Genomic DNA, 27537 nt, shown 5'->3' with positions numbered 1-27537 from the left:
ACACATTTCAAAATCACCATACTCAGCCTAAGCTGGATTCAGTTCTTCTATATTCTTCAGCGTGCAGTAGCGTTGAACCCACAACTGAAGGGATGCATCAAAGCCTGTCTTGCACAAACCCATGTAACAGCAGTCCCCACTTGTCTCATGAAGTATGTTTAAGTCTCATTTCCACTTTACATTTTAGAATGAGCATCTGATGCATAGATAATACAAAAGGCAAATACATCCCGGGAACTACAGAACTGTATTCTGTGCTCTTACATGCACAGTTCTGCCCCCCACAGTAGCCACAGAAGCTTTAAGTTGCTGCCAATACATGCTTAGTTTGAGCTTTCTTTTTTTTAATTTTAAATATATCTCAGCTGATATGGAATCCTACTGTTTGAGAGATAATGCAGCTTCTTAATTACATGGGAGAATACAGAGATCACACAAACCAACTGCTCCCATGGTACAACTGTATGCCTCCCCATACGTAAAAGAGTGTTTACACATCTCCACTACAGTAGAATAAGATTCAACCTCAAGACTCAGCACACTCCATAAAAAAACATTTAATAGATGTGGTGTAATTTTATCTGTTACAGCTGTATAAAGAAAATAAACTTTCCACTATATGTTTCCAAGACACAATAAGCAATAGTTAAGCTCAGCTTTCTTAGTGAAGTTGAGTAAGTATGCTCTCTATGAGCATTAAAAATCAAATTTCAAGACAAACTGGCCCTATTAATATCAGTCTCAAAGGAAACTAGCATTTTACACTTGCACTTTCTCTTCTAATAAGAGAAATGATTTCATCTGATTACTCTTTATTCTAGATGAAATTCATGCACATTAGCAAGTTTTATGAAATATAAAAAAAGTTAATCTTAAGACATATCTTATGCACGAGATCACACATCAAATTAGGAACATCCACAATCTCACTGCAGATACTCCTTACCCATAGAGCCATTAACCAAGTCAACCAAAGCAGGAAAATACAGATATTATTAATGACTGCTACTCACACCCAATGCTGTCTACCCAGCAAGCCATTTTCACTTTATATAGTTCGATACATATTTACCTTGATGGAAGTAGCAAAACCAAAAGCTTCTTGCTTTTCACCCCTGCCCCTCCCTTTTCCTAATGTGCTAACTCTAGTTACTAAGTAGAAAAGTGACAAAGGTGAACTCTTAAGCACATCTGCAATTAATTGTACTACAGCAGTTTGAGTTCTGCAAAACAATTCTGGGTTGGAAATAGCAGAACTGCACTGCATGTGATAAGCCTGTAATTGGCAGGGAATACACAACCCAACGGCTGCAGAATGAGTACTTCTTGCTATAATCTCCAAAGAAGAGTCATGTTTTGGCAGAAGTTTTCCCTGACCAAAATAATTTTTTTTATAATTCTTCAGTATAAGATATTTTAAGCATCTAGCTGTCATTCTTTGTGGGCCTGAAGCTTTTGATTACTGAAACTTCTTGGGTAAAAAAAAGAAAAAAGAAAAACAAAACTGCCAACAAGCTAGAGCTGTGCAGCAGAACACAATTACCACAGCCTGAAAAATTTTGGGCTACAGTAACCAGGGGACAAAGCACACTGCGGGATACATTTTCAAAACAAGCACTGAGAGAGATACAAAGGTGCTTCAGTTGAAAGCAATAAAAATAAATCCATTGTATATAACACCTTTAAGCAGAAGACCAGTAAGGTATATTCTTTCACTGCTCTATTACTGATCTGGTGCTACTATGGCATTTGGAAAACATTAACATTCAGATAGAAGAGTCATGGGCCTACCAAGCTACTTCAGAATTCAAAGTCCATCTGTGCCTTGTTTAGGTCAGTGCTGAGACTCCATCACACCCCCTTTTCCCTTAGAAGTCTTCAAAAACATTATATAATAGCGCTCACTTTGATTGTCATGGCAGAAACTATACAATACACAGCATATATGCTTATAAAACAAACTCAGTGAATAATTACTAATTTAAAACAAAAAGAAAAGCCTGCTGAAAGAGTACAGGTTTTCCCGTAAACACGAGTGATAAATCAAGTGTAAGCTTCAGATCCAGAGTCTGATACTTCTTTGGTCCAAGTGTATACAGTACAGCCCAGAAACTACAGTCCAGGATCAGCCACTTGACTTCGACGCTGTCTGACTGTGCTTTCAGTCTCTGAATTACCTAAAGGCTGTTCATTCAACTCCTCCATTTCCTCTTCTTCACCCGATTCTTTTCCAAGTGCCAAATCCTCTTCTGAGTCAACAACACTTGAATTTGGTGCATCTTCTCCTTCTGAGAGGTCTTTTACCTCTGCAGCCTCTTCTGCATCATCTGCAGAAAGCTCCGTGGCCTCCTCTGGTTCTTCTAACACTGCATTCTCTGCATTCTCCGTATTCTCCTTTGTAATTACTTCTAAAGAAAAAAATTTCAAATTAAGTTAGACCGATATTCAGAACAATGTATTTCAAAGGTACACCATTACATACGTGAAATAGCTCGCATACATTACAATATATTACAACTCCAAAATATTCACAGACTTCACTGAAAACTTTTGTATAAGTTTTCTCCCTTATTTTTCAATTCTTTCCAATAAACCTTCAGCAGTATTTCTCTTCCACTATCGTTCACTTGCATAACAGGCAGAGAGCTTTCAAATGGTTCCACCAAGTTACAGAGTGAAGATGGGACAGGTTGCTCGGCTCCTTGAAGAGGCATCAGTTCCAAACAGATCAGTGAGAAAGGGATACTGGTAAGGTATTCTGCAGCTGAGTCAGGAGGGCAACTGGACAGCAGACTGCAGCAGTACTCTTTTTCTATCGATACAGTGATTTTGAAAAGGTTTTATGTATTTAAGGATTCTAAATTTGTCTCAAGTCTTACCGAGAAGTGTCACAGATGCATCTTTGTCTTAAACAGCAAACACAGAGGTACATAGTTACAAAATAAACTTTTAATTACAGCTCAGTTTGTGACAACATTTGATAACACAGCTGTGCCACAAGGTGTTCTAGAACTTCACAGACATCTGACTTTGACAACTGGCTCAGTTTTGGGTGCAAACTCCTGCCTCCCTCTCCCTATGAAGCAGGATGAAGCCTGCCCTCTGGGGGTCAGCAAGATGTACCTTTTCTTTTTATTTGAAGGAGACACGGCACCCCACACCACATACTATTTCTTTTATGATTTGTGAGTAACATTAGCATAAAACCAAATTTCCCTCTGAAATATGTGGTGAGGGAGGGGTTAAATAAAGACACTATCTAATCAGCAGGAGGCTAAATTTCCTCCCTTTGCCCTGTACACTAAGAAACAGCCTTGTGTACAAGATTCAGACCCAGACACAGTTGTTCCAATCTTTCCCCATGCAAAGCTCATATAGGGACTGCCAAAGACTCAATACTGCAACCAAGTTTGATCTGTGGCTAATGATAAATTACAGACCAAAAGTTGCTCAACTATTATTTCCTGCAGTATCTAGATTTACTTGATTCTCTTTCCTTCTATACCCTTCTTTCCACAATACAGATAGAGAGTTGTATAAATCTAGAACGTTCCTAAGGCAATGCAGAGTATATAGCAGAACATGGAAGTATCCTATCAAAGCAAATCATCTTTACTAGGTCTGTTGCTTAAATGTGGAAGTGCAGCTACACAAAATAAATAAAACCCAGTATATTTGTTTAAGAAATTGTCATTTTGAAAGCCTTTAGCCTCTTAACAGTTGTGGAAGAAAGAAAACTGCTGTTTTTTGGTGGTGCTAGGTTTTTTTGTTGTTTGTTTAACTTCCCTTCAAGCAGATGCTTTTACTAGTATTTCAGACATACAAATTCTTGTCACTGTGTGATTAAAGTGCATACTTGGATTTACTGGTTGAGATTTAAGTGCTCAGCAGTATATTGCCCTCCCTCCTACAAGCATACATTTACAACTGCAGTATTCCACAAACTTAAGAGCACTTACCAGAAGTTTCATTTCTGTAACTGGACTTTGATGGACAAAGGCAGTCTGAAACCACAACCAGCATCTGGGTAAAGGGTGGGGAAACAAAGCCTTGGTTAATAAATACACGTTTCATTCCAGCAGCCCCTACACTACTGCATTTGTACTTGATGCAAAAATAAAATTGGGAAGCTGATGATGAGAAGATATAGTGTGACTTAGGATACATCATTACTCATCTTCCATCACCTAAGTTCTGCACTGATTCCAGATTCATTTATTTTCTCTACTTCAGAGACTCTCAGTTTACTTTCACTTCAGACTATCTTCACTGGTAGAAGCTCTTAAGAAGGGAACCTGACAAAAAAGATTAGTGTGCCATAATTTGAATACCAAAGTACCCTTATCAGTATGTAATTTTAGGTACTTGAACAATGATGAATGCTGTTCCATAACTCAAAATGTGCCAAGACCTGCTGAACAGCAAGATGTTCTGAGGACAAGTGCTAAATAATGGTCTTATCACCATCACAGGTAGGACACTTCTCTCACTAAGTCTGGATTTTTTTTAGCAGAAAGAAAAAAAAGTCAATTCAGTTTGACAGGATCTCAACAACTTCAGAAAGAATACACAATGCATATCCATCCCTACTTGGCTCTACACTGAGTACTCACTTAGTCTATACAATAAACACTAACTGCTTTGTAGCTTTAGCTTTTAAAATGGAAAGCAACATTACTGTCTCATCCAACTTCAAGCTCAAACTGCAAGAACATCAGTAGATATTCCTCCTGAAAGTATCACAGGAAACTAAGAAATGTAGCAGACAAATACTAAATCTAAATTTTTTTCTACTTGCCTTTATAGCTATAGAAAAAAATGCCTATTTTACTACTCACTCTTTAGATAAAAAAGCATTTTAGATAACTTTTCTAGAAAGTTGTGTTCTGGCTCAAGGCAAGAGCTGTCTGCAAGAGCTTAATTAAAAAAATCTCTGGAAACAAGTGCAAGCTCTGCATGTGAACGAACATTCTGTTTTCCACTCCAGTTTCTGCCTCCTATCTCCCTAAATTTATTCAGAATTGCAATGCTTAGCGTCTTCAGAAGAGACACTGAGAAGAAGTTGAGGATTTTTATCATATTTCATACTCCAGAAACCATCTTCTATGCTTTTTCTATGCTTCGGCACCTTACACAGTCCTGACCCACTGCCTCCCCAGTATACAAAGCGTACTTTAATCTCTCACATTCAATTCTGTCTTTTGCTTTTGTCTCTTTGTTAGAGCAGCCTACTGTGGAAAACAGAATCAAAACACAAAGGAAGACCCTTCTCTCATTGCCATACATTAAGAATAGTACAAAGGAAATAAAATAGACAAATGATACAGTGTTAGAGAACTAACATCTTCTGTGATTGAAATATAGAAGAGGCTGCAATATTAAGTTCATTTTTTTTCATTTTTTCAGTTTGGGAGCGTTGTTTTTTTGTTTGCTTGGTTTATTTTACAGTACGGGGTTTTCTTTTGTGGAGTGGAAGCTTTTCTTGTGTTTTTGTTAGGATTTTAGTTAAGTGGAAAAACAAAAATCTACATAGCCATTTGCATTTATTTACCTTGAATTGCATTCATTTGTTGATAAACTAAAATCTAGAAAGATGCAGTCATTTTGACTGTACAATAAAAAACTACGTATCATTTCTGTATATATTACATAAGTGTTTTTGCCTAAATACACACACACTGCACTGAAATCACTATTTACAAACATTCATTATAAAACTTATTTCAGCATTATTTGGGCTGAAGGACAGAGATGCAAGCGCCTGAAAATAGAGTGAGTCAATTAAAACCCCCCAAATCTTCAAAGCCTTTCAGATTTCCACCCTTTTGAGTAACAGTACAGCAGCATACCTGCATCACTAACTCCCACAGAAACTCCCATTTCAGCTAATAAAGATCCCTCCATAGAAGCCTGTTTTAAGGACTTGGAATCTTTATATCATTCTCTGACCACATACACGTGATCCTTAAGTATAAAAGTCTTTAATGTTAAAGAACTTTGTAAGTCATTGTTTTGGCATAACATGAATTTCATAAAAAGCTTAAGTTATCTGAGTGAACAGCTCTATCTTTTACTAGGAGTAGGCAACAATACTAGAAGAATACTACTGCAATACTGAACACTTCAGGATTATAACTGTACATCAATTAAAAAGCAATTTAGGACCAGGTACTGCAGTATATCTTAGCAAAGTTTTTGGTCCCGTGGCCCCTTCCCACCCCCTCCCCTCAAGTAACCTAGAAATTTTAGTCTGCAGTAACTACAAAAGTAATACATCTCCTTACCAAACCCAGGAACAGACCAATCAGTAAGGTAGCCAAGACGAAGAGTGCATAAGAAATCCAAACATGAATTCCAAGAGTGTCAGTGAAGTAGCTATGAATTTGCTGGAAATGAAAGGTACTTATTAATTTCATACCAAACACCATGTGATTATTCTGAGGTCACCATTACACAAATCAGCATCAAATTAAGACCTTTCACAACAGTACTGATACTGAACTTCCCTCATTCAAGCCCCAGTCATCCTTTAACTGGGATAGTAGTGTTCTTTAGGTAACAATTAAGATTTTTTTGTCTCTCTTGAAAAACAAGAAATATCAGATTGCAACATTAAGATTCCTTTGAAATTGAACTCTTGAACTGAACTCTTTCTATTGAAACTTACATACTCATCTGCCTGAACTAAGCATCACATCAAACCAAACAGTCCAACAGGAAGTCAATTTAATTTTCACTTCTCTTCCAAGAGTACATCCATTAAAGAACAAACCACAATCAACATTAACAGAAGCTTTAACATCCCAAATTCCAAGATTCTACCTCCTCTCCTTAATACCAGAAGAGCAACATTTGCTGAAGTATATACAGGAGAGCAAAGCAAAAAGAGTGAGCAAATGAAAGCTGAAATATCAATCCAAATACAAAGCACCTTAGAGAAAGTTCCTTCTCAGAATATTTAATCTTTCAGGAAGGAAACTAGACAAGGACAAAATTACACAGAAGAAAAAAAACAGAAGGTTATAAAAAGTTGTTATTATCCAATGAAAGCAAGAATTACAATATGGCTTGCCCAGGAAACCTGATTCTAAGTTTTATCTGATCCTGAGATAAATGCTTACTGAAAGTGCTGCAAACTCTATGCAAACTCTGCTACGTTTATTTCTTCTACCAGATATTACAATAGTAAGACTTCTGCTACAGACAGTCTTTCAAACTCAGTTACATTTGATCATAAGAAAAAGCATTGGCCAAAACTGAAAATGTCTGAAAAACTTAATTACTTATGTACTACAGGGAAATACTTCAACATCTTCCACATGAAGCATCTCAAAAAGAGTTTTATAAGTTCAAAACATATTCCAGAGTACATTAAGTATTTCTCTCTCAATCATTTTCCTACTGCCCAAGCTTGTTTAATGTGAATCTTTTTGGTAGTTTGAAATACAGATGCAGAGTAAACATTTCCAGTATTGATAATAACCATTATAATCAAACTGCCATTTTTGGTACAGACACTACACATATACTATATTATATGATAAAAGATATAATCAACTAGATCTTGATTTCTAAACAGAGCATTATTTTGAGCATGAAGGTGTAGGTGGTATGGAATATACTAACACAGAGTTACTTACCCTGATACACCCAGAGAGATGAAATAATCCTGCCATACCATGCATCCTAAAACACAAAAGGAAAGAAAAGGTTCTAGGACAAATAAGAGTTAAGATATACAAAAGCTGCCCCAGAAACCAGAAAAAAGATGCTTCCTATGGGCTTCTGATACAACTTTAACTCTAATGATTGTCAGAAGAAAGCTAATGCAAATTATTGTATCTTCTCATTCATTTAAGCTGGCTCAGTGCAAAGCACTGAGACAATGATTTGGAGATCACATTTAAATTTAATCACAAAAATGTTCCCACAGTTCAACTTTGAGCATCTTTTTCCCACCTCTCAGCAGTATGCAGCTCCATAGCTCCTCTCCCCATCACCAAATATTGTCTACCTCTTCCTCAATCTCAGGTAAGAAATAAATGAGAAATACAGTGGGTATGCTTGAGTTTATACATAACAGTTTTAGTCAAAATGAAATGCAGGGCAGACACACCTTTGTGTCACCTTCTGCAGCATGCAAGCTGTCTATGCAAGTTCAAAATTAAATACCCCAAAAATTACCAATACTGTGTAAGCATTATGCTGTCCTCCCGTTCCAAAGGAAAGCACAAGACTTCCTTTCAAACAAATAAGATTACAGTTAAATGCTTCTGCCACAAGCAGACAGAAATCAAGTAATTTGTATAAACATGCATTTTATTTCACTATTTAGGAGACAGAACTGACACACCGTTCTCAGTGGCTGTACTTTTTTCCTCCTTTTAAACATTTTTCAGAGATATATAAACAAACCCCAGCAGGCAAAATCAAATGCACAAAAACTTTAAAAGGTGAGGCACTGCAAAAGGAGGCTGTTGATACAGACTGCTTCTGCAAAGCTTATGTGTCTAGGGAATAAAGGCTTTTTGTCCTTTTAGCTGTCAACATAGCACCCTTAACAAATATTATAACCCAGTAATCTTTAATGAAAACAAAGCATTACACTATAGAAGATGGAGACTTCCATCCTGCTACAGGCTCCACAGCTTCCCATTTTTTCTCTATGACATAACTTTGAAGATCTTCCAGTGTCCGTGAGCCTCGGTATCTGCGAAACACTCCATCGTTTGCACTAAAAATCATAGTTACAAATTAACATAAACATTTCTCTATTTCTGTGGTGAAAATACAATCTACTTCTACACCCCCTTCCCTCCCCCAAAAAAACCCAGCAAAATCTAAACACAGAGATTTGACTTGCCCTGGAAGCTGAATACCTACATGTTTCCAGTTTCAAAACTTATCTGACAGATAGCTGCAGTTTTTTCCACCAGAATTACTTTCTGCTGTTTATTAAAACTGCTATCATATTCACTTCACAGTGAATAAAAAACATATGGAGTAACAAACCAATTTTTACACACTTTTTGGAATTAAAAAAAATATATATATATACATACATAAATATATGCACACGTACAGCTCAATATCATGACTTAAAGGGTTCTCTACTTAAAAGATGCAATCCCTTATTAAAGAGAGACACAAAACAGCTCTTGTGATTTGTTTCCAACACTACTGGAAACAAGGGAATTTAGTAATTCCACATAAGTTAAAGAAGTCCTGAGACAAGGACTTTGTTAACATAGTTAAAGTTATAAGCAATAACTGGAACTGAAACTGAAAGAATACTCCTTCCCTGTCATCTGTATTTCAGCATTACAGTGTAGAACAAGTAGTCAGTGGGACACAATATCAGCATGCTGGTACCATGTCATCAGATTAAGAATTTAGTAGTAACAGAAGCAGTACTACATGATTAGTAAAACTTCTGTACTATCTTACATGAAGCTACATGAACTTAAAAACCACTTAAATAAGTGCAAGATTGTTTGAAGGAAAAATCTTCCATCATAAGTTAAAAACACATCCTGCATGTTCAGTAAATGCACTGAGATAATGAGAAATGTTTTAAAAGTTTATAAAAAATGATCTAAGACAATCAGTCATTACATCTTCCATACCACTGTACACAGTGGAGAGAAAAAGACTATCAATTGAAACTCAAACTGTTTTCAGTATGATACTTACTGGTAAATTGTAGGAAGTGTTGTGACAAAGAAACGACCACTCAATCCTACAAATGAAGAAAAAACACAAAGTTACACGAAACTGAAAACTTCCCAGCATTCTGACTAACTGACAAACACCTCCAGATCTGTACTTGGAGGCCACCACTTTGTAAAAACAAGTTTACAACTTAATCTTCAAAACTGCCACAAACAGACACTAAATACTGTTGCCAAAGCAAGTAAAAATATTTACCTTGAAGAAAAATCTTGTAGCAAACATTCTATGTGGAATTCCCTCATGAATATTGCTCACCAGTGCACTGCACTGACCAGGCAGACTGGCAATACAGCCTTCCAAACAAAAGGAAAAAGAGACAAAAAACCACACTTCTATTTCAGGATCTGAAGTGCCAATATCTGTGTACAGTCTCATCCAGGTGACTGCTAATCCACCCAGAAAGTTGGGCCACTAATGACCATAAGAATGACAATGGTGCCATTCAAACTCCAGCCCCTTCTTTTCATTCATCCTCTAGTTGATGTTAAATGATTTAGAGCCACACATTTAAGGCTGGTAGTGCCTTAAGTCATTAAATAAATTAATCTCATTTGCTTGTTTGCTTCTTCCAAATAATCCTCGTATGCTGCACAACCTACTTGCTCTGGTATCAGTAGGAAGACGATTTATCTCATAAACATGACAGTAGCAAGGCAGTATTATGGATGTTTCTAGGTTCTTATCCTTCTTTCCCATACATTATTCCTACCTACATAAACAGGAATGCTATGCTAACAGACTGATAATAAAGCTTGGGATATCTCAACGTTTTGTTTTGTAAAATAGTACAAATTTCAGCCATGAGAGTAATTGTTCATACCATTCAGAAGGATGGGTCACATCAGCATTTTGGGCAAACTAAGAGATGGCAGAACAGGCAAAGAAAAGTTGAAGCCAACTCATAAAGCTGACTAGAAGCAATGCCCACACTGAAAGCAGCCATTGCACTAATTTACAAGCACCACACTTAACAGTTAAAACATAACACAAAGGACAAATCCTCCAAAGTATAAAAATAATTGACCAAATCACCAAAAACTAGCTCTGAGGGGAAAAATATTTGGAGTTTTCTGAGCTTGTACTCAATACTGTACAGAGTAATAAGTGCAAGTGCAGTGTTTGGTACTCCAATGAAGACCCCCTCAGCCCACAGACTCACTGCAAGAGTCAGCTGTGGAAAAGAAAGCTCCCAACATCTGGCAAGTAGGCTGTCTGTAACAAGTTAAGATATCACACTCCCCCTGCTTACAAGACTGACAAATGTCAAGGCTACTTGACACTACCACTTCCTAACAATTAGGAAAGCCCAAAAGTGAAAGGAAGAACTTGCCTCAAAAATTGTAATATTCACTACAACCAATTTAAAGATAGCAGAGCAAGAAATGGGCTGCTCACACCATCTATTTTAGAAAAAAATAAGACTTCAGAGGTTATCAATTCCTAGGTATATAGTTAAACTCCTTTAGTAAGGGGTGAATACCTTTAACCATTCATTCAAAGTTCCAATGTAAGGGACACAAGACAAATCATATATTCAACTTTTTCTCTCGTAAAGTTCTGAACTGTATACCAAGGAACCTAGTCATTAATTAGCTTTCTGCACCAAGAAGATGGTAATGGAAAAGTATTACAGCAAGAGAGTATCTGCCTACAGAAACAAAGAGGAACTAGACTGAACTAAGTCAGGTATTTTTACATTTCAGTAAAAATCTTCTAGTGGAAACCTCTCTACAGAACAACAAAAAATTAAGATTTTTAAGTTGAACCAAGCACAAGCTTCTTTAAAGTTCCAAAACAGAAGGCATCTTCATCTCAATTTTTCAGCATTCATCTCTTATTGCTGCCGGGTACAGGATTGTGGGAAATCTTATAAAACCATTTCAAGCCATGGCAGCTGAAGGAAAGATAAAGTACACAAAAATGCAAGCACAACAGTAGAATTAATCAAGTAAAAAACAGAGAAGCACAAGAAAAACTGAAGTGGACAGCCATTTAGACCTAAACAAGCTTAAGATCAGAGAAAGTTAAGGAAATACTGAAAAACTCTGATATTCTAATGAGGACTAGTCAGGCAAGCAAAATGAAACAGCTCACTTAAATCCCTCTCATCAGTCACCTATCCTTGAGCAAGTACCAGCAGTCTTACAACAAGCAATGAAGTATGACCCCAAATCTGCTACCAAAACATACTGAAGCATCCTAAAGCTTTTCTTGGAGGCTTTTTCTTTTTTTCCAAATGTAACACTTCCTTAAATTAGCAAAATCAGATGCACGTCAGCTTCAGCAAGCTAAGAACATACTGCAAATTGTCTTGGCAAATGGCTAATACAAACTTTAACAGGCTAATAGTTTTAACTGGAAGTAAAGCATGCACTTACAAATCTAAAACTGACATACACCATTACGTTGTCAGCAGAAAACTAAGAACAGGAAAAAAAACAATAGCTTTGCTATTCACCACCCCCAAAGAAAATACAAAGAGGATACAGAAGCTATCTGAAAATACCGTTGCTTTCAACAAGACAGTATTCCAAGAAGATCAGGTATAGAAGATCCAAGAAATCTTGTTTTAAAAAGTGGTAAATGCTGAGACTGGGAACTTAAAGGCACTACAAACACAGAACTCTGAAATCCAGAAGCATCTCCACTATTTGCTCTTAAAATATTGAATGTTTCAAAAGATGTGACGATGAAGGATTAAGCACTTTAAGATCAGTATGTCAAGCAGCTGAACATGCTGTAAATCCATTAAGCACTGCTTCCTTGTGTAGCTACTGTAATTAAGCACCATGAATGACTACGTCACCCTCCAGAGTTCTGAAGTGTGCGTAGAGTTGCATAAAATAACACCTAGTGTTTTTCCCTAGCTTCACCCATTTTCAACTATTTTCACTAGGCAAACAAAGAACAGGAGATAGGGCATGTAAGTACAAGAACTGAAAGAGACTGAAGCACAAGGATATAGGAAAAATCTCAGTTATTTCAGAGGGGAACTTGCATACCTCCAAAACTACATCAACTCAAAGAAGTCAAAACTGTAATAAATGTTTGTTCTCTAATTTGAGTACCTACAGCCTTCATGCTCTGTGCTGAATGGGATACTGCAGGTATATTAGAAACACAATGGCATGAATGCATCATTTTGGCCAATTCTTTGACTTTCAGAAACACTTTCAGAGGACAAGACTCTGAGTACTATTAGAAATACAAATATTTAAGGAACTTCCAGTTACACGTCACATCTAAAACCTTAAGTACGTTGCATCACTCAAAAATCAGATAAATTCAGATTCAAAGTAAACTTCAAGTACACAATCCCCTCAACTCACAACATACGCATTCAAACTCCTTACTGGGGAGACTAATGTATTCAAATCCTAATATTTTACTGCAAAAGCCTCATTTTGGAAGTGCATTTTTAAAGCTGATCATATTGAAATGTCATAATCAAGACAGAAATACTCAAACTTGAATAACACCTAAGCAAAGAGCCTCTAACTGGGAGACAACTAGAAGACGGATGGATCCTCACTCACAGTCTTAACTCTGAAGTAAGCACTGCTTTGTTAACAAGAAGAAACAGAAGTTGGCTATAAAATTTATGTAAAATTTTTTCAAGTTCAAACTCACCTTTACTGAACTGTTACTAATTTTTATACACAATACATCAATAAGTTTTTTGCTGTTTTTCTAGAACAAAAGGTTTTTAACAAAACATTAAACAACATGATGCTTACAACTGCTGACATTTTCCTGTAAATTTAATAATTCACAAGAATTTGACACATTAAGCAATTCACCTAATTTACCTCGTAAAATTTTTAAAGCTAACTTGTTTGGCATGTTTTCAAATAAAAAGAACACAATCTGTTATGTTTTCAAAGCCATAACCAGCACGAAGCATTATGCAGAGATGCAGAGTTTTGTTGTTTTGGTTTTTTTTAAACTAAAAAATGTGTCAGTACACAGTTTACACAAACATTCAAAACTGTGAAAGGAGTCACTAAAGGAGGAAAAAGTAAGATTGTATTTATGCTCCTGTGGACTGGTAGGAAGTTGTTTTTGCAAACATTTGCATACACACATCAAAACATGAAAAAAAAGGCTGGACTTTAAAAGCATTAATACAATTAAACAAGACAATAAAACAGCATCGTAATGCAGTAGAAGCCTCTATTCTGACTTGGCTGGTAACCCAGGTACTCCAGTAAAAATAAAGCACATTCAGATCCTGATACTTAATTTCTCTTATTAAAAAAAATATTGTCTATATACTATACCTGGCTCTTGAGTGACATCCACCTTCCCCACAGTGATATCCAGTTTCTCACTTTCTTTTGCAAAACTCTCCCATATCAGTTCAATCTGTTGACAAGCTGGACACCAAGGAGCATAGCTAAAGAGGGCAGGGAAAGAAAGGTTAAATATTTTAATCTTTTCATACGTACGCATTCAAATTGACTTATACAGAGAAAATTCAAACAGATCAAGCACAGGAAAAAAAGAGCAGCTGTTCATAATCAAGTCTATTAAGTAAGATAATCAAGTAGTTTTGCAAACTACACTCCTCTTAATGTTATTAAAACAAACCATTTTTCTCAGACTTGTGGAAATTTGTATCTAAAACTGTCACCAGACATTACTTATTCCATTTACATGGAAAAATAAATCTATTCTCATGGCAGCTCTCTGAATTATTAAAACCAGGCTGTCCTCTGAAATGGTATCGTTCAATTTAGCATTTTGTATTGATTTCCTACACCTCTGCACTTCCAGAAATCACATTTGCCTCAGCCTGCTTCTCAATACATCAGAGCATGCCCTTTTCAATAGCTCACTAGAGATCTAAAGAAAGTTCATGTTAAATTCCTATTATTTGTACTGTTTTGCTGTCCCTTAGGATTAATTTCAGCAAGCTAAGAATGCACGTTTTAAGAGTCAAGTTTTCTATGCTATTTGAGCATTAAAGCCACTAAAATCATGTCTGACATTCTTACGGACATTATCAGTATGGAGATCCAACAGCTGATTTGAAAGACTAAGTCAGAAAACGTGTTTTCATAGGACCCCATTTGCCATCTTCATGTACTTTGTCTTAAAAAGACTGACAAAGCCTGTGTCAAGCTTTTGCAGCTGCAATGCTTGGTTATATATGCACATTAGGCATACATATGAACTATGCCTAGTTATTCTGAAAGTGAGCCATGGCTCTCTTTAATTGACTGGGTGGCAAAATGTACGTTCTAATATTTTAAAAGATATGAAGCAAAATTAGTTCACCTAGAGACACTACTTGACACAGTACTCAATACACATGGCCATACTTCACATTAACTCTTAGCAGAAAGTGGAAATTTCTTTGTAGGCTGAGTCCAATACCTGTAACAGCCACATATCCACTATACTCAGACTGGGAACCTCTACCCGGGGTTGCCTCGCCCCTTCAGTTTGACTGCCAGTGCTGCTGCCTGACTCAAACAGAGGTACCTCTCTGTCATGGTTTTATGATTTTTGGTACTGGTATTCCACATCATAACATCATGTAGTGCATTTAGGGTTAAAGAGTTAGTGCTCCAGCTCCGTGGATCTTCAATAGTTCCAGGTATACCTGTTTCAGAAGAGAAGAACTACATTCCCCAGAGGACTTCGCGATGCTTTGTGTTCTTACATGTTTATGCTCAGAGGGAAAGATAAAAACTGTCTGTGGTCACGGGACACTTTCTTTCCTTGGGGATCGACTCAGCAGTGGGTGCTCGCTGCCGTCCGCCTTCAGCGTTAGCGTAAGGCCTTCGGTTTATCGGACACTCTCTCTTGCTCATTTTACTTGATTTATTAGCTTTAATTCCAATTGTATTGTATTATATTGTGTTATTTTGCTTTCTGGTACCTATTTAGTAAATTAGCTTTCCTCCTCAGATCGTTGCCGCTGTTTTGTTTCTAGGCCCATCTCCCTTTTCCCTTTCCCCCTTTCCTGGGGCGTGGGTCCCCCGCACCAATCGTCACGGAACCGGGCCGAACCTGCCCGTAAACCGTTGACACTCATTGTCTGGCTGTCTTCTAACCAGGAATGCTTACCCTCTCAAGCCACAAATGTTTCACATTAAAAAAACACCCTGAAATTTCATTTCTAAAGGAAGAGATAGAATGAGTGATTAGTAGGTTTCAAAACTGCTACAAAAGAAAGTATTTTGGAAATGAAATATTGTAATTTTGATGTTAAAAGAATACTAGTTAAAATCAGAAGTTTCTATTACAATAAAACACACCATTTTTTAAGTATTACAGCTAATATTGTGGGTTTTGTGAAACAGCATTTTAATAAATCTGAAAAAAATACATAAATCTAATCATGCCAAGAAAGGGTTTGTCACTACTGTTTAAAAGGATGCTGGAAAAAATCTCTACACAGAGCTGCTGCCCTATGGAGTGCTTTTAATAGTCTGACAGATACCATACTTTTAAAACAAACTACATTTTATTACAACAGTTTGAGTGGCAGGTAAGAAACCACATGTCAGATAATGCTACTCATGTTGCTCTAAAATTAAAGACAGAATTTTAAATGTTTTCTAAATCCAGCTCCTCTGGATGAGTCAAATTCACTCCATGAGATTTTCAAGATTACATTAATCTTCAGCCTGCTTAAGGTATACAAAAGTGTACACATACACACTATATGTATACTTGAAGTGTTTATGTATAGCAGTAGGAAAGCAAATCCTCACTTGTGCTGTGTAACTTGTCTTTATTATAGTCCATCAGTTCATATGACTCAAGAACAGGTCATTAACCAAAGCTGATGCAACCTGAACTTCTTCAGTCATACTCTGCAACGCACAAGGAAACCATTAGCACTTCTACACAACTGGTGTTCAGGTTGTTGCTCCTGCAGCTCTCCCTTTTGAACTTGCAGGTACACTTAACTGTTAACATGTCAATTGCACTGTGTCCTGTGGTCACACGTGCTCCAAGAAAGCAGCACTCAGGTCTTCTCAAATTGAAGAACACTACTGGAATTAAAACCAAGGCCCGGACACTTGGTTGACAAAAGGAAGTTTCCAGTAAGTTATATTAAAAAGCGATTAAAAATCTGATTGAAAACACCCCATACCTATAAATGAGGCATTGCTGAGTTTGTTATCACAAGCATGTACACACCTGTGATACCTGATGTGGGGCCTTACTAGGCCTCTTACACAGCACAACTTTTCAGTTTAAATACCCTCACCCATCATCTCTGCACTGTAAATAAGGTGAATGCCTATCAAATGGTCTGATCCATTGCAACAGCAATAGATTTAAGCTGATCAAAAATCATAGTTGCAAAAAAAAGCCAGGTGCCTTTCCACCCCAATCCTTTACAGGACTGTAATTTTTCTAAAGAGAAAATAAGAAAATCTAGAAAGAAAATATTAAGCTCTCTAAATCGAAAACAAAGTCTAGCTCCATCTCTGATCCATAGCTGGATTAGCTCATGCTTGCAGTGACTTGTGCATTACACAGGCTCAGAACAAGCCTTGACTTTCAAACATCAGGAAATGCATTAATGGTTGCAATTTAAAAAAAAAAAACACCTCGAGGTAAAATCTGTTTGAATAAGCATACCATTGAGTTGTATCACTTGAGGTAACTGGCAAACACAGAATTATTTGACCTAGATTGTCTGATACACAGTGTCACAAGCCACACCACTAATCATTTCTACTCTTAACTACTCAGCTAGGGAATTGACCAAGTCACTCATCTTCAGATGAATGTAAGCTCCTCACTATCCACCTGTTCAGTATCATTATGAGTAACTACTGTCACTGAACAGATGCAACTCCACGAACTGTTCTGCACTTTGCTGTGACAGCAGTTCCAGGAAGTTGCAAAAATCTACAAATAGAGGTTAAAAAAACCCCAACAAACCAGCTCACAGCAATGGGCAAAGAATTTCCTCAAGTGAAAAAACAACAAAGCAGCAAAGATGGAAAATGTGTTTGATCTAGCTTTTCTCCTCTCAAGAGCCACAACTTCTGTTTCTTCTATGCAAGGCATTATTTACTGTCATAAAACCACACAGCTCACTGACAATTCAGATGTACGAAAATACTATAAAACAATAAAACAAAGTTGAAAGGGAAGGTCCAAGCTTCTCCCAAACCTTAAACAGGTGAGTAAAGCAGATGGCTAATAATTCCACAGCAACACTTCATTTCGTCTAACTTTAGCTTAAACGTCCTAGCCTAGGAGCACGTAGAATAGTACTTCTCAGACCTCCTCCACTGCAGTACTCCCCCTCAAAAGGGGGGAAGATTATTATCTTAAAAACAGATCAAAAAAGAGTACTAGGAATTAAAACCTCAACAGTTAAGATTACTTTCTCCTTTGAACTAGGTTTCCACAGCCTTCCCACATGAAAATTTTATCATGAGATGCTGCAGCATAAGACACCCTTCTTCACTAAGAGTCTAACAGGAAAAAAAAAATGACAAAGGCCAGGTACTGAACTGTGCCATAAATCAATCACTCACTGTTTCCTCAAGAGACTAAAGACAGCCTGCCACTTGCAAGTGAGCAAGAGGAAATAACTCCTGTAGATACTGCAGACTGCCAAGAACCAGAGTGAGCTGGGAAAAAAAGGGAAAACTGCAGAACTACTGTTCTTCTCAGTGACACACATTTTCCTCTTCATATTAAACACAAAAACCTACCAAAGGCTTAACGACTACAGAAACAACACACTTAGACTAGCTATTCCTCCCTAACATCTTCAGTTCCTCACCTTTATATTCTTTGCACTCTCCCTATCTCCATTATTTCTAACAGCTTCCCAGACCTGCTCCTCTGTAGCCTGTCCTCAGCCTGTAAGCGTGGCATTGTTTCAAATGGTAACAGCCCCACATCTAAGTATTATCAAGATGTACACACTGGCATCTTGTATCTGTTAGAGAAATCTTTAACACAGTATAACTGAGGCATTTGCATAAAAATCTCACAATAAACTGTGTTAATATAGGGTAGTCTGCTTTTATTATTGACAACTCTAATTGAAATCATTGCACTGTTCCTGTTTCCATCTGCAGCAAACGCTACAAAGCAGCATGAAGTGATCTTCTTATCTTCACAGAGACTGGAAGGTGTGGTGCTCCAGGCTGATGGGATGGGAGGAGGCACACGGTGCCTGCTAACTACATAATGACATTCACAGTGAAATAAAGTATCCCCCCCACAAGTAGTCTCAAGGCAAAGAGTGCCTGATGCCTTCCAGCGTTACTTTAGGACTACCATTTGTTTCATTCTTGTTCTTATATACAGACAAGTCTTGAAGCAGGATGGGCAGCAACCTAACTTCAGCAAAAAACAAGTCTCAGAAAGTCAGCTCTTCGGTCTTAATCTGCTTTCCAGGTGGGAAGGCAGCAGCCAAAGATTGAGATGTTGCTTCCTATAACATGCAATGCCTATACCACAACAGTACAGATTCTGGAAGCAGACAAGAAGTTTCTTCCAGTATGCCAAAACCTCTCCAAAGCAGACAGGCAGTAACTCCCAGTCCCAAACAGCTGCTCCACAACAGTTAAGTTTCTGCAAATTGCTAAAGCCCTACAAACATGCTTGCAGCATTCGTGATAGCATTTGAGAGGAATGAAATACCTCAGATTCTTTCTATAAACCAATTTCTGTGGACCAACATTTTTTATATATAGCGTTGTGTTACATTTGAACTTGAATAAGAGCTCACAAAAGCTTGAGAGATGACTTTAGAGCCACAAGCTGGGTAACTGCACTACTTCATGCAGCCCAAACCAAGGGCTAAGCTGGAGCCAGGCAGTGCTGCCAACTGACCATGCTGGCAATGCATTAAGATGCCATTCTAGGAACTTCGTTTCAGAGCGAGAGCTCAACCTTACAAGGTCCCATTTTGCTGTATTTCCCTCAGCAATCTGACATGCTTATCTTTTCGAGAAAGATCCAACTCAAGGTGAAAAGCAACTGCTGACCACCGTAGGGTAATATACTCTAAGCCAATGAAATTTTGCTCTTTAGGATAACGCTTGGGAGTGCCACCCACCACTTACTCTGCAGCTATCTAATGAAGTGCATCTTAACCTTTCAAGAAGATGGGAAGCCAAGGCCAGGTATACTGCAATTACTCAGCTTCCCAGCTTCAAGAACAAGAAAACTGTAGGAGTGCCACTTGCAATCCAAAAACATTAAAAAAAAGTTCGATTCACAAGCTTTTATTTATTTTTTCAAAGGATAGAGCATTCATCTTTAAAACAGAACACCAATCAACCCCTGAAAAAAAAGCATGCAAACTCTTCAAGAATTTCAGCAAATTAAGTTCCATCATCTGGTACAGCTTTGCCCTTCTGACAGTAGTACAGCATCTGCTACCACGGATATTTCAGTTTCACAATTCACCAGTTCAGGCACTGTTTGGCAAAGGGCAAGCCGACGGTCAGTTTTTAAACAAGAACTGACAGATAATTTGGTTGCCTCCTCTCAAGCAGAAGCTTCTCAACCAGACAGAAGATCTAGTATTTCGTGGTCTTTCATTGGTTTTTAGTTATTAGGACAAAGAGAAATCTAGAAAGACAAAATATGAGGCTACACTCTTACAAGCAAAAGAATCAGAACTCAGACTGGGCAACTTAAAGTTACTTGTTAAAATTATTTACTGAATTCTAAAGTTTTTACAGTCTTTTGAGATGTTTAAAAGCATTAAAACATGTAAACAGCAACACATTCAGCTGGCCTTACAGCATACCCTCTTGGAAGTGTAGCTCACAGTAGGAGTACTAGACACTGACCCCTTGCAACAACTTCACCCACTAAGCAGTAGGACAATATTTTATTTAGGATATTATTTAGGATATTATTTAGGACAAACAATAATAAGTAATGGGCCTATACTGTAGGCTATATGATAAGCTAGATTTTTGAAAACACGATTTTTGCTTACTTATTACTACTACGGTTACTACTATCTTTTTTTTTCTTTTAAAGCCTTGCCTAGAATTAAAACTGAAAATTCTGACACCCATTTTCAGGATCACGTAGCACTAATATTTCACTGAAACAGAAGGGAACCAAAACGTTTTACATCCTGTGTGGGATCTGAAGTAGACATTTTCCCAATGGACGAACACCTGAAGTGACATAGCAACAACAGAAGTTAATTTACAATCAGAAGCATAAAGACTACTAACATTTATCTACTTCCAGAAAAAGAGGAAGTAGAATTGAAATCAATCAAGTGTGGAATAAGCTATGTTTACAAATGCAAAATACACCAGCCTATAACACACTCAAGGATGGAGACCAGGAATTAGTATTCTACATTCCATATTCCCAATAGACATAACTTTAAAAAATAAAGACAAAAAGCTCCTCATGCTAGCAAAACATCATCACGCAGCTGCAAACTAGAAAAAAGGAAGTTTTTTTTACAAGTTTACTCCAGCATCAACCTTTCAGCACTTCAGCAAAGGTCTGCATGCTGTGATAGTAACAGCAAGCAAGAAGTGTTGTGTCTTTTACAGACACAAAGTTATCCAGAATATTATCATCAAAATGCAGCAGTACTTCCAGGGCCTACAGTTTTGTCATCTACAAATAACTGATTATAAGTAGTCAGCCAAGTACACACACTTCAGCTAGGAGGGATGAAGAAAGAAAAATCCTATTACTCCTACAAATCCTGCATACAAGTTATTTCTGGCTTAAGTCTCTCCATTTGTACATCCAGGAACAAATAACAAAAATAGTGGCAGCACATGATAGTTCGCCCACACTACTTCCACAATTGGAAAAAAAAACCAAAAACTTTCCTTCCCTGACAGATTTTCCATTAAATACAAAGAAACAGCAGGTTCTATGATTGAACCAAGTTCTGATGATCAGCACTGCAGCCTTGCCAATAGACCTACACACAGTGCAGAAACGAATCAGTGAAGTGCAGGACTCCTGTCCACACCAGCAGCTCTAAGCCGCCTAAAAATCAGTAGAAGGCAAATCTGCAGATATGAGAACAGCCATAAGAATCATTAGACACAACCAAGAATCTCAAACTTCACTCAGAAATAGCAGCATTAAGTCAGCACCCTCATGAGGGGCAAAGACTCCTTCTCAGAAGTAGTTTGAGAAGCGTGCCACAGAAAGTAGCATGGAGAACCAAGTTTCTTAATTACGTGAAGCACAGTATGCAAAGCAACAACAACAAAAGATAATCTCACCAATGGAGCAGCATTTCAAGTGGAGCGAAGACACACAAAGCAAACCGAATGCCTCACCACTTCTGATTTCACTCAGTTCCTGTCTTCCTCCTTCCCCAAGGGCACACACCACTAGTTAAAACACTTTCTCAGAAATACAAGAAAGTGCTGAGTCACGTTAAGCAGCCTATCTCCTCCCTAAGATTCATTGAGTCGTGTATGAATGGGCAAGTTCATAGAACTTCCACCTAGGGCCAGAACATCGGGACAAGATAAATGAAGATGGAACAAAAAAATATGCATATCTATAAAAGGACTCAAAATTAAAACAGCAAACCCCTGTTCCCACCCACTACAAGGGGTATCCCTGAGCCTCTGATCAGCCATTTCAGGATCACCTCCATCCATTCACTGCTAACATGAGGTCTCCAGTGAGATCTAGAGCACCAAAGCCCATGCAGAAGCGACGGCCTCTCTCCCTAAAAGGATCAGGGTAACTCAAATCCAATATTAAAGTAGAATAAAACTTTGAGCAGCTGTACAGGTATTTATGAAGGAGCACAAGTTCAGGTATTGGTGGGCCACAGTGTCTTTCAGAGGCTACTGTTCAAAACTGTTATATCACCTCCACGGAGAAATGAGCAGCCATAGTAAAGCCCTATTTCATAACAACACAGCACACAACTACTGTGTAAGTACACAGTAGGGCTGCAGTCAGGCCCGAGGCGCGGCCGGACCCTGCGGGCCGTCTCTAAGAGCGAACCCCCTCGCACCACCCCACCCCCGGGCGTGCGAGCGGCCGTTACTCACAACTCCACCATCCACTGGCCCTGCAGCACCAAGCTCCAGTTGGAGCCGCTCAGCACCTGCACGCGGCTCCGCGGCTCGCCGGGACTGCCCGCGGGCGACGAGAAGAAGAGCGAAGCGACAGGAGAGCCGAGCGCGGCCACCAAAAGCAGGGCCACACCACCGCTCGCCGCCATCTTGCCCCCGCCCGGCCCCGGAAGTGAAGGCGGCGGCGGCGGCCGCAGCCCAACTGCCGCCGCGTGGGCGGGGCTGCCATGGGCGCGCGGGACGACCGTTGGCGGCTGTCCCGCTGAGGCGATGCGCGGCGCGGCTCTCTCCGTTCGGCTGCTGTGCTGCACACACTATGCAGAAATGAAGCAGCAAAACTGTCCTCATTTGCTGTTGCACAAGTATAGGCCGCACCTGGCAATGACCCACTGCTGACTTACATTCTCTTTTTGCAAGGTTTTCAAAGATTTTTTTTTGTCGATAGCTTCCCAGCCTTGTTGAGATCGTTGCCTCTGTGAGGTGTGAGCTCCTGGCACTGTGATTAATGGCAGCTGACAGAGTTGAAGAGTGATGACAACAAATCCGACAAAGTAACTTGACACACCAATGAGTTATGTCAAGCAGGTATTCCCTTTATTACAGCGCTGGGTGCATGGGGGATCTCTCCACCAAACATGCACACTGAAGAGAGAAACGACTCTTCATATCTAAAAGATATATTTAGTTTATATCTAAAGGCATAACACATTAATGTTCCTCACATTCCAAAGATACGGACAAATTCCAAAGTGAGTGACATCTCCGGTGGTCATAGGATTAAAGCTAAAAGTAAATTTCCAAATGTTAAAGGGATTACATTACGTCGACAGCAAATCTGCCTCCTTATCTTCAGACTCCCCCACTGAGCTGCAAACAGCAACTCCACTTAACTTCTCTGGACCCTCCATTGTGTTGTAAACAACCACCCTACCCACCATTGTGTAGTCCTGATCTTTACGGGACCACCCTTGTATTGAGTTGCAAACAGAAGCTCTCTTCAGCAGTACCTGCATTTCTATGGTCCATGTGTTTCTTCCTAAAGTTACCAGTTTGCTCAAGCTATGATGCCTAGTTTCGATTCAACCCAATTCAATTCCTTGATTCAAGTCTCATGAAACACATACCCGTACCTTCTACTCTTTCCTATGCAAGACACAGAGTGAACTCTGTATTATATTCTTTTTCTAATTATTTAGCTAATGGTTTGTAAAAAAAAAAAAAAAAAAAAAAAAAAAACAGCAAAAAACCCCCAAAAAAAACATTTCTTGTAATTTATCAGTACCCTTCTTTCTACTTGAATAAATAGAATGAATATTGAATGTGTCATTTTAGGATTATTTAGAACTAGAAATATTTAGACCTGAATTATGTGGTGAAGAGAAAATAATACAACAGAGAAAACTATTTGAGAAGACACATACTCAGTTAAAGTTCCGTTGTGCGGAGATTCTAAGAAGGGTCTTTACATTGCTGCTCAGAAAGAACTAGGGAAGTGTGAGGGAAATACACTAGTTTTTCTATAGTTTTTCTGAGAAAAAAAAAAGAAAAAGGAAGGAAAGGGAAGAGGGAAACAGAATGAGGGAGGTTAGGGGAAACGAGGAAAGGGAAGGAGGGAGGGAAGAAAAGGGAAGAAGGAAAAAAGGACAGAGGAGAAAAGAAAGAAAAGGAAGAAATGATTGGCCAGAACCAAAACAAGCTTTTTTTACATGGTGGAATGATTCACCTGCTGGAACCAAATTTAGGTAAATTTGTGTGACAAAGAGGTGATGTGTGAAAGAAAGGGCTAAGGAACATTTTATCGTATTGTACCAGGTCTTGAATGTCTGTCCGCAAAGAGGACTGTTATTCTGACTGTGGGGCTTTCCTCTAGAAGAAGTGAATTAAAAACCCTTCAGTCTTAGGTGTGTGATATAAAGGACTGTTCCTGTAGAAGACTTTTCCCTGTAAGTTTGTTTCTGTTAGGTTTGTTTTCTACTTTATTGAATGTTGTCCAATTATTAATTCAGGTGGGTGTCTTTTCAAAGGAATGTATTCTAGAATTGTTGATGTGTTTTCTTTTATTCTGTGCAACAATGGATTCATGACATTGCCTAGAGCACAATAATATTACATTAATCTTTCCCCAAATATGCCCCATTTTAATATCCACATAATTCTTTTCTGTTCCATATTGAAGTTCCAGAAGTACATTTCTAAACTCTTAGAATTTCCTTTGTTAAACAATAAAACATGAAGTTATTATCATACAAGCAACAGCAATTGATACTTCTAATTTTACATAATCAGTCTCTGTGCATAATGAAATAAGAATTGTAGTAAACTTTTCACTATCTGAGCAGTAAAGGAGTTTGAAACTTTTTTTTCCAATTTAAGGTAAGTAATTTAATAGAAAATAAAGGATATATGGCCAGAAATTAACATTCCATGCACGTTTTAAGGTACATTTGTTAACCCTAAGGCATATAATGTTGATGAAGAAAGTTTTAGTTTGAAATAAATGATCAGCAAGTACAGCACAGCACCGTAATTAAGTAACTCTTGGAAACTCACAGTGGCTTTGCTTTTGACATCTATTTAAAGTGATTCAAGATTTTTATATTCATAAATCACACTACAAAATTCCCTGATTTCTTTGACTGAAACTGCACCAGCGTACTGTAGGGTTCAGTATACTTCCTCCTGGCTAGGGACGTCCATAACCTCCAGTAAGCAAAAATGCCAGAGAGGAACTGGTTTAACAAGTACATGATGCCTACGTGGGAACTAGAGAAACTGCTTGGTAGCTGGCTTTGAAAAGACAGCTGCCCAGAAGGAGAACTGAATGAGATCCAGAACTGAAGGGCAGCCTGTTTCTGGTGAAATGTCCTTTTGGTATCTTCACATATCTACCAGCTACAAAATGGGCAGAAAGGAAGTCATTTACAGGTCTTATGTAATTATCTAGTCCTACAGAGAGTTACATACTGGGGGACTGCTCTACCCACATAGCACTCCACCATGCAGTCATGCCTCCACATCCTTATCTTTGCATAACTCAAGTTCAGACCTCCTACAGGATCATCTCCCACCTCTAATACGCATCTGTTCTTTATCTGCCTGTCAAAGATTTTCAGAATTTAAAAGAAGTTGCAAGTTGCAAGAGATAGGAGAGCAAGCTTTCGACTTTATGTGCATCAGATCAAGGCAGATCTGATAAGAAATGTGATTTTTTTATTGCCTGGTTTCTTCTTACTTTTTTATTTTTCTAAAACTGAATTCTCCTGCTGAATAAGGAACTGTTTCTTGCAATATATTGTTCAACAATCAAAAATCTCCAAGGCAGAAGAATATTTCTCCTTCTAGATCTGACACCTCCGAAGCCTGATATATGTGGCTGAGTGAGAAAGATGAAAAGATGTTATTAGGTTTCTATTAGATTATGGTGCAAGCTCAAGCTAGTGAAACTCATCAGACAGTACAGCTGGTGCAAACATCTGCGGCCATGATTAGATCTCATTCATGTTGCTGTTTGACTATAGTCAGTATTCCTCTCTACTGTAACATGGATTCCCTTCTAACAATTGTCAGAATGGCACAGGTATGCATAGGACAAGATTCAAAACATATTTAAAATGTACATCGGTTGCTCTGAAAGTAATGCCTCCTATTTATTTCAGTGGAAAATATGAAGAGCACAATAACACTATTTGATAGATAACTTCTCAGCTACATAGCTATTTTTCAATACAGTCACCACCATTAGCTATTCGTTCTCATTGGTGTTGAAGAAAAGCCTGCATGCTGTGCCCATAGAGATCTGTAGGGCCATTGGGAGCGTGTCTCGTCTTTCATGTCACTGTCACCACTGCTGAAACACACCACCCACCATCTCACTGTGCTCACATCCACTGCTGGATCTCTACAAATGCCCAGCAAGTGTCAGTGAATGTCAATGGGTGCAATTTTTTCTTCACGTCATTCAGTGACACACCTTTACTCACTACGCACTTCCATGTCAGAACCCATTGCGTCAGACTGTCCCTCTGCTGCCATCTGTCACTCAACAACACAGTTTAATGGAATATTGGCAGGAAGGTTCAACCTCTACTGCCATGCCACCAGCATCTGCCTCTGATATCATGGGCCAGTATAATAAAATAGGAGCCAGTGGTTTCAGAGCAGCCCTCATAGGTGGTCACTGATATTCTGATTTTACTCCTGAATTAAATCAGAAACAATTTTTTAAAGGCAAAGAAGCTATTCTTCTTTACATAATACAGGAATCCAACATTCAGGCCTTCGTCTGGTAAGATTTGTTGGATATCGCAGGAACATTTATTTATACATGACTTTTTACCATCAATGACTTCTTATTCCAAATATAGTCTTTCTTCTGCTCCTTTATGGCAGCTAAGTGCTGTGTTTAAAACATGAATCAACCCATGCTGAAGTCAGATAGATATGGAGATTGTTTATTGACTTTAGCAGAGACCCCTCAACAATTGCATATCTGAAAGCCACACTGAGTACTGCAAACTCTGGGAGTACTTTTTCTGTTCTAGTGATGGTCTCGCTAATAGTAGGCAGCCCTCTTTGCAGTACATCATACTCATTTTAAACCTGCTCTGAATGCTGCAGAAGTGAAGCAGTGAAGCAGGCTGCCAAAGGCACAGGTGTAAACTTGGGCTAAGCTTACAGAAGCTCCACAGTGGCATATCTTTCTTTTTCTATAAAAATTGATGGCACTTTTTTTTGAAGGCCACAATACCTTCAAAAACCCTGAGCAAAAAGA

General features: G+C 38.3%; 1 protein-coding gene across 1 annotated transcript; it reads right to left on the bottom strand.

Moving 5' to 3' along the window:
• Positions 1–542: 542 nt before the first annotated feature.
• TMX4 (thioredoxin related transmembrane protein 4) lies at positions 543–22921 on the bottom strand. The gene is made up of 8 exons (XM_065743004.1): positions 22743–22921; positions 14013–14128; positions 9694–9739; positions 8606–8734; positions 7641–7686; positions 6285–6386; positions 3960–4023; positions 543–2408 (listed from the first exon to the last, which is right to left on the bottom strand). The coding sequence occupies exons 1-8, from the start codon at positions 22913–22915 to the stop codon at positions 2113–2115; spliced, it is 972 nt and encodes a 323-aa protein (XP_065599076.1). The 5' UTR covers positions 22916–22921; the 3' UTR covers positions 543–2112.
• Between the last annotated feature and the right edge of the window lie 4616 nt (positions 22922–27537).

Source organism: Cyrtonyx montezumae, unplaced genomic scaffold (genome assembly GCF_038088225.1).
Source record: "Cyrtonyx montezumae isolate F1298 unplaced genomic scaffold, pur_monq_1.0 scaffold_0, whole genome shotgun sequence".
In the NCBI taxonomy this organism is placed as follows: Eukaryota; Metazoa; Chordata; class Aves; order Galliformes; family Odontophoridae; genus Cyrtonyx; species Cyrtonyx montezumae.
The sequence above is the reverse complement of the archived record's forward strand: the minus strand, read 5'-3'. Positions and strand labels throughout refer to the sequence as shown.

Coding starts and splice junctions, on each gene's coding strand:
- TMX4 (XM_065743004.1), bottom strand. CDS start 22,915: ATGGCGGCGAGCGGTGGTGTGGCCCTGCTTTTGGTGGCCGCGCTCGGC. Junction 7,687..8,605: donor AAGTCTCCATCTTCTATAGT/GTAATGCTTTGT, acceptor TTTGTGTTTTAG/GATGCATGGTATGGCAGGAT. Junction 6,387..7,640: donor ATCTCTCTGGGTGTATCAGG/GTAAGTAACTCT, acceptor TTTCATTTCCAG/CAAATTCATAGCTACTTCAC.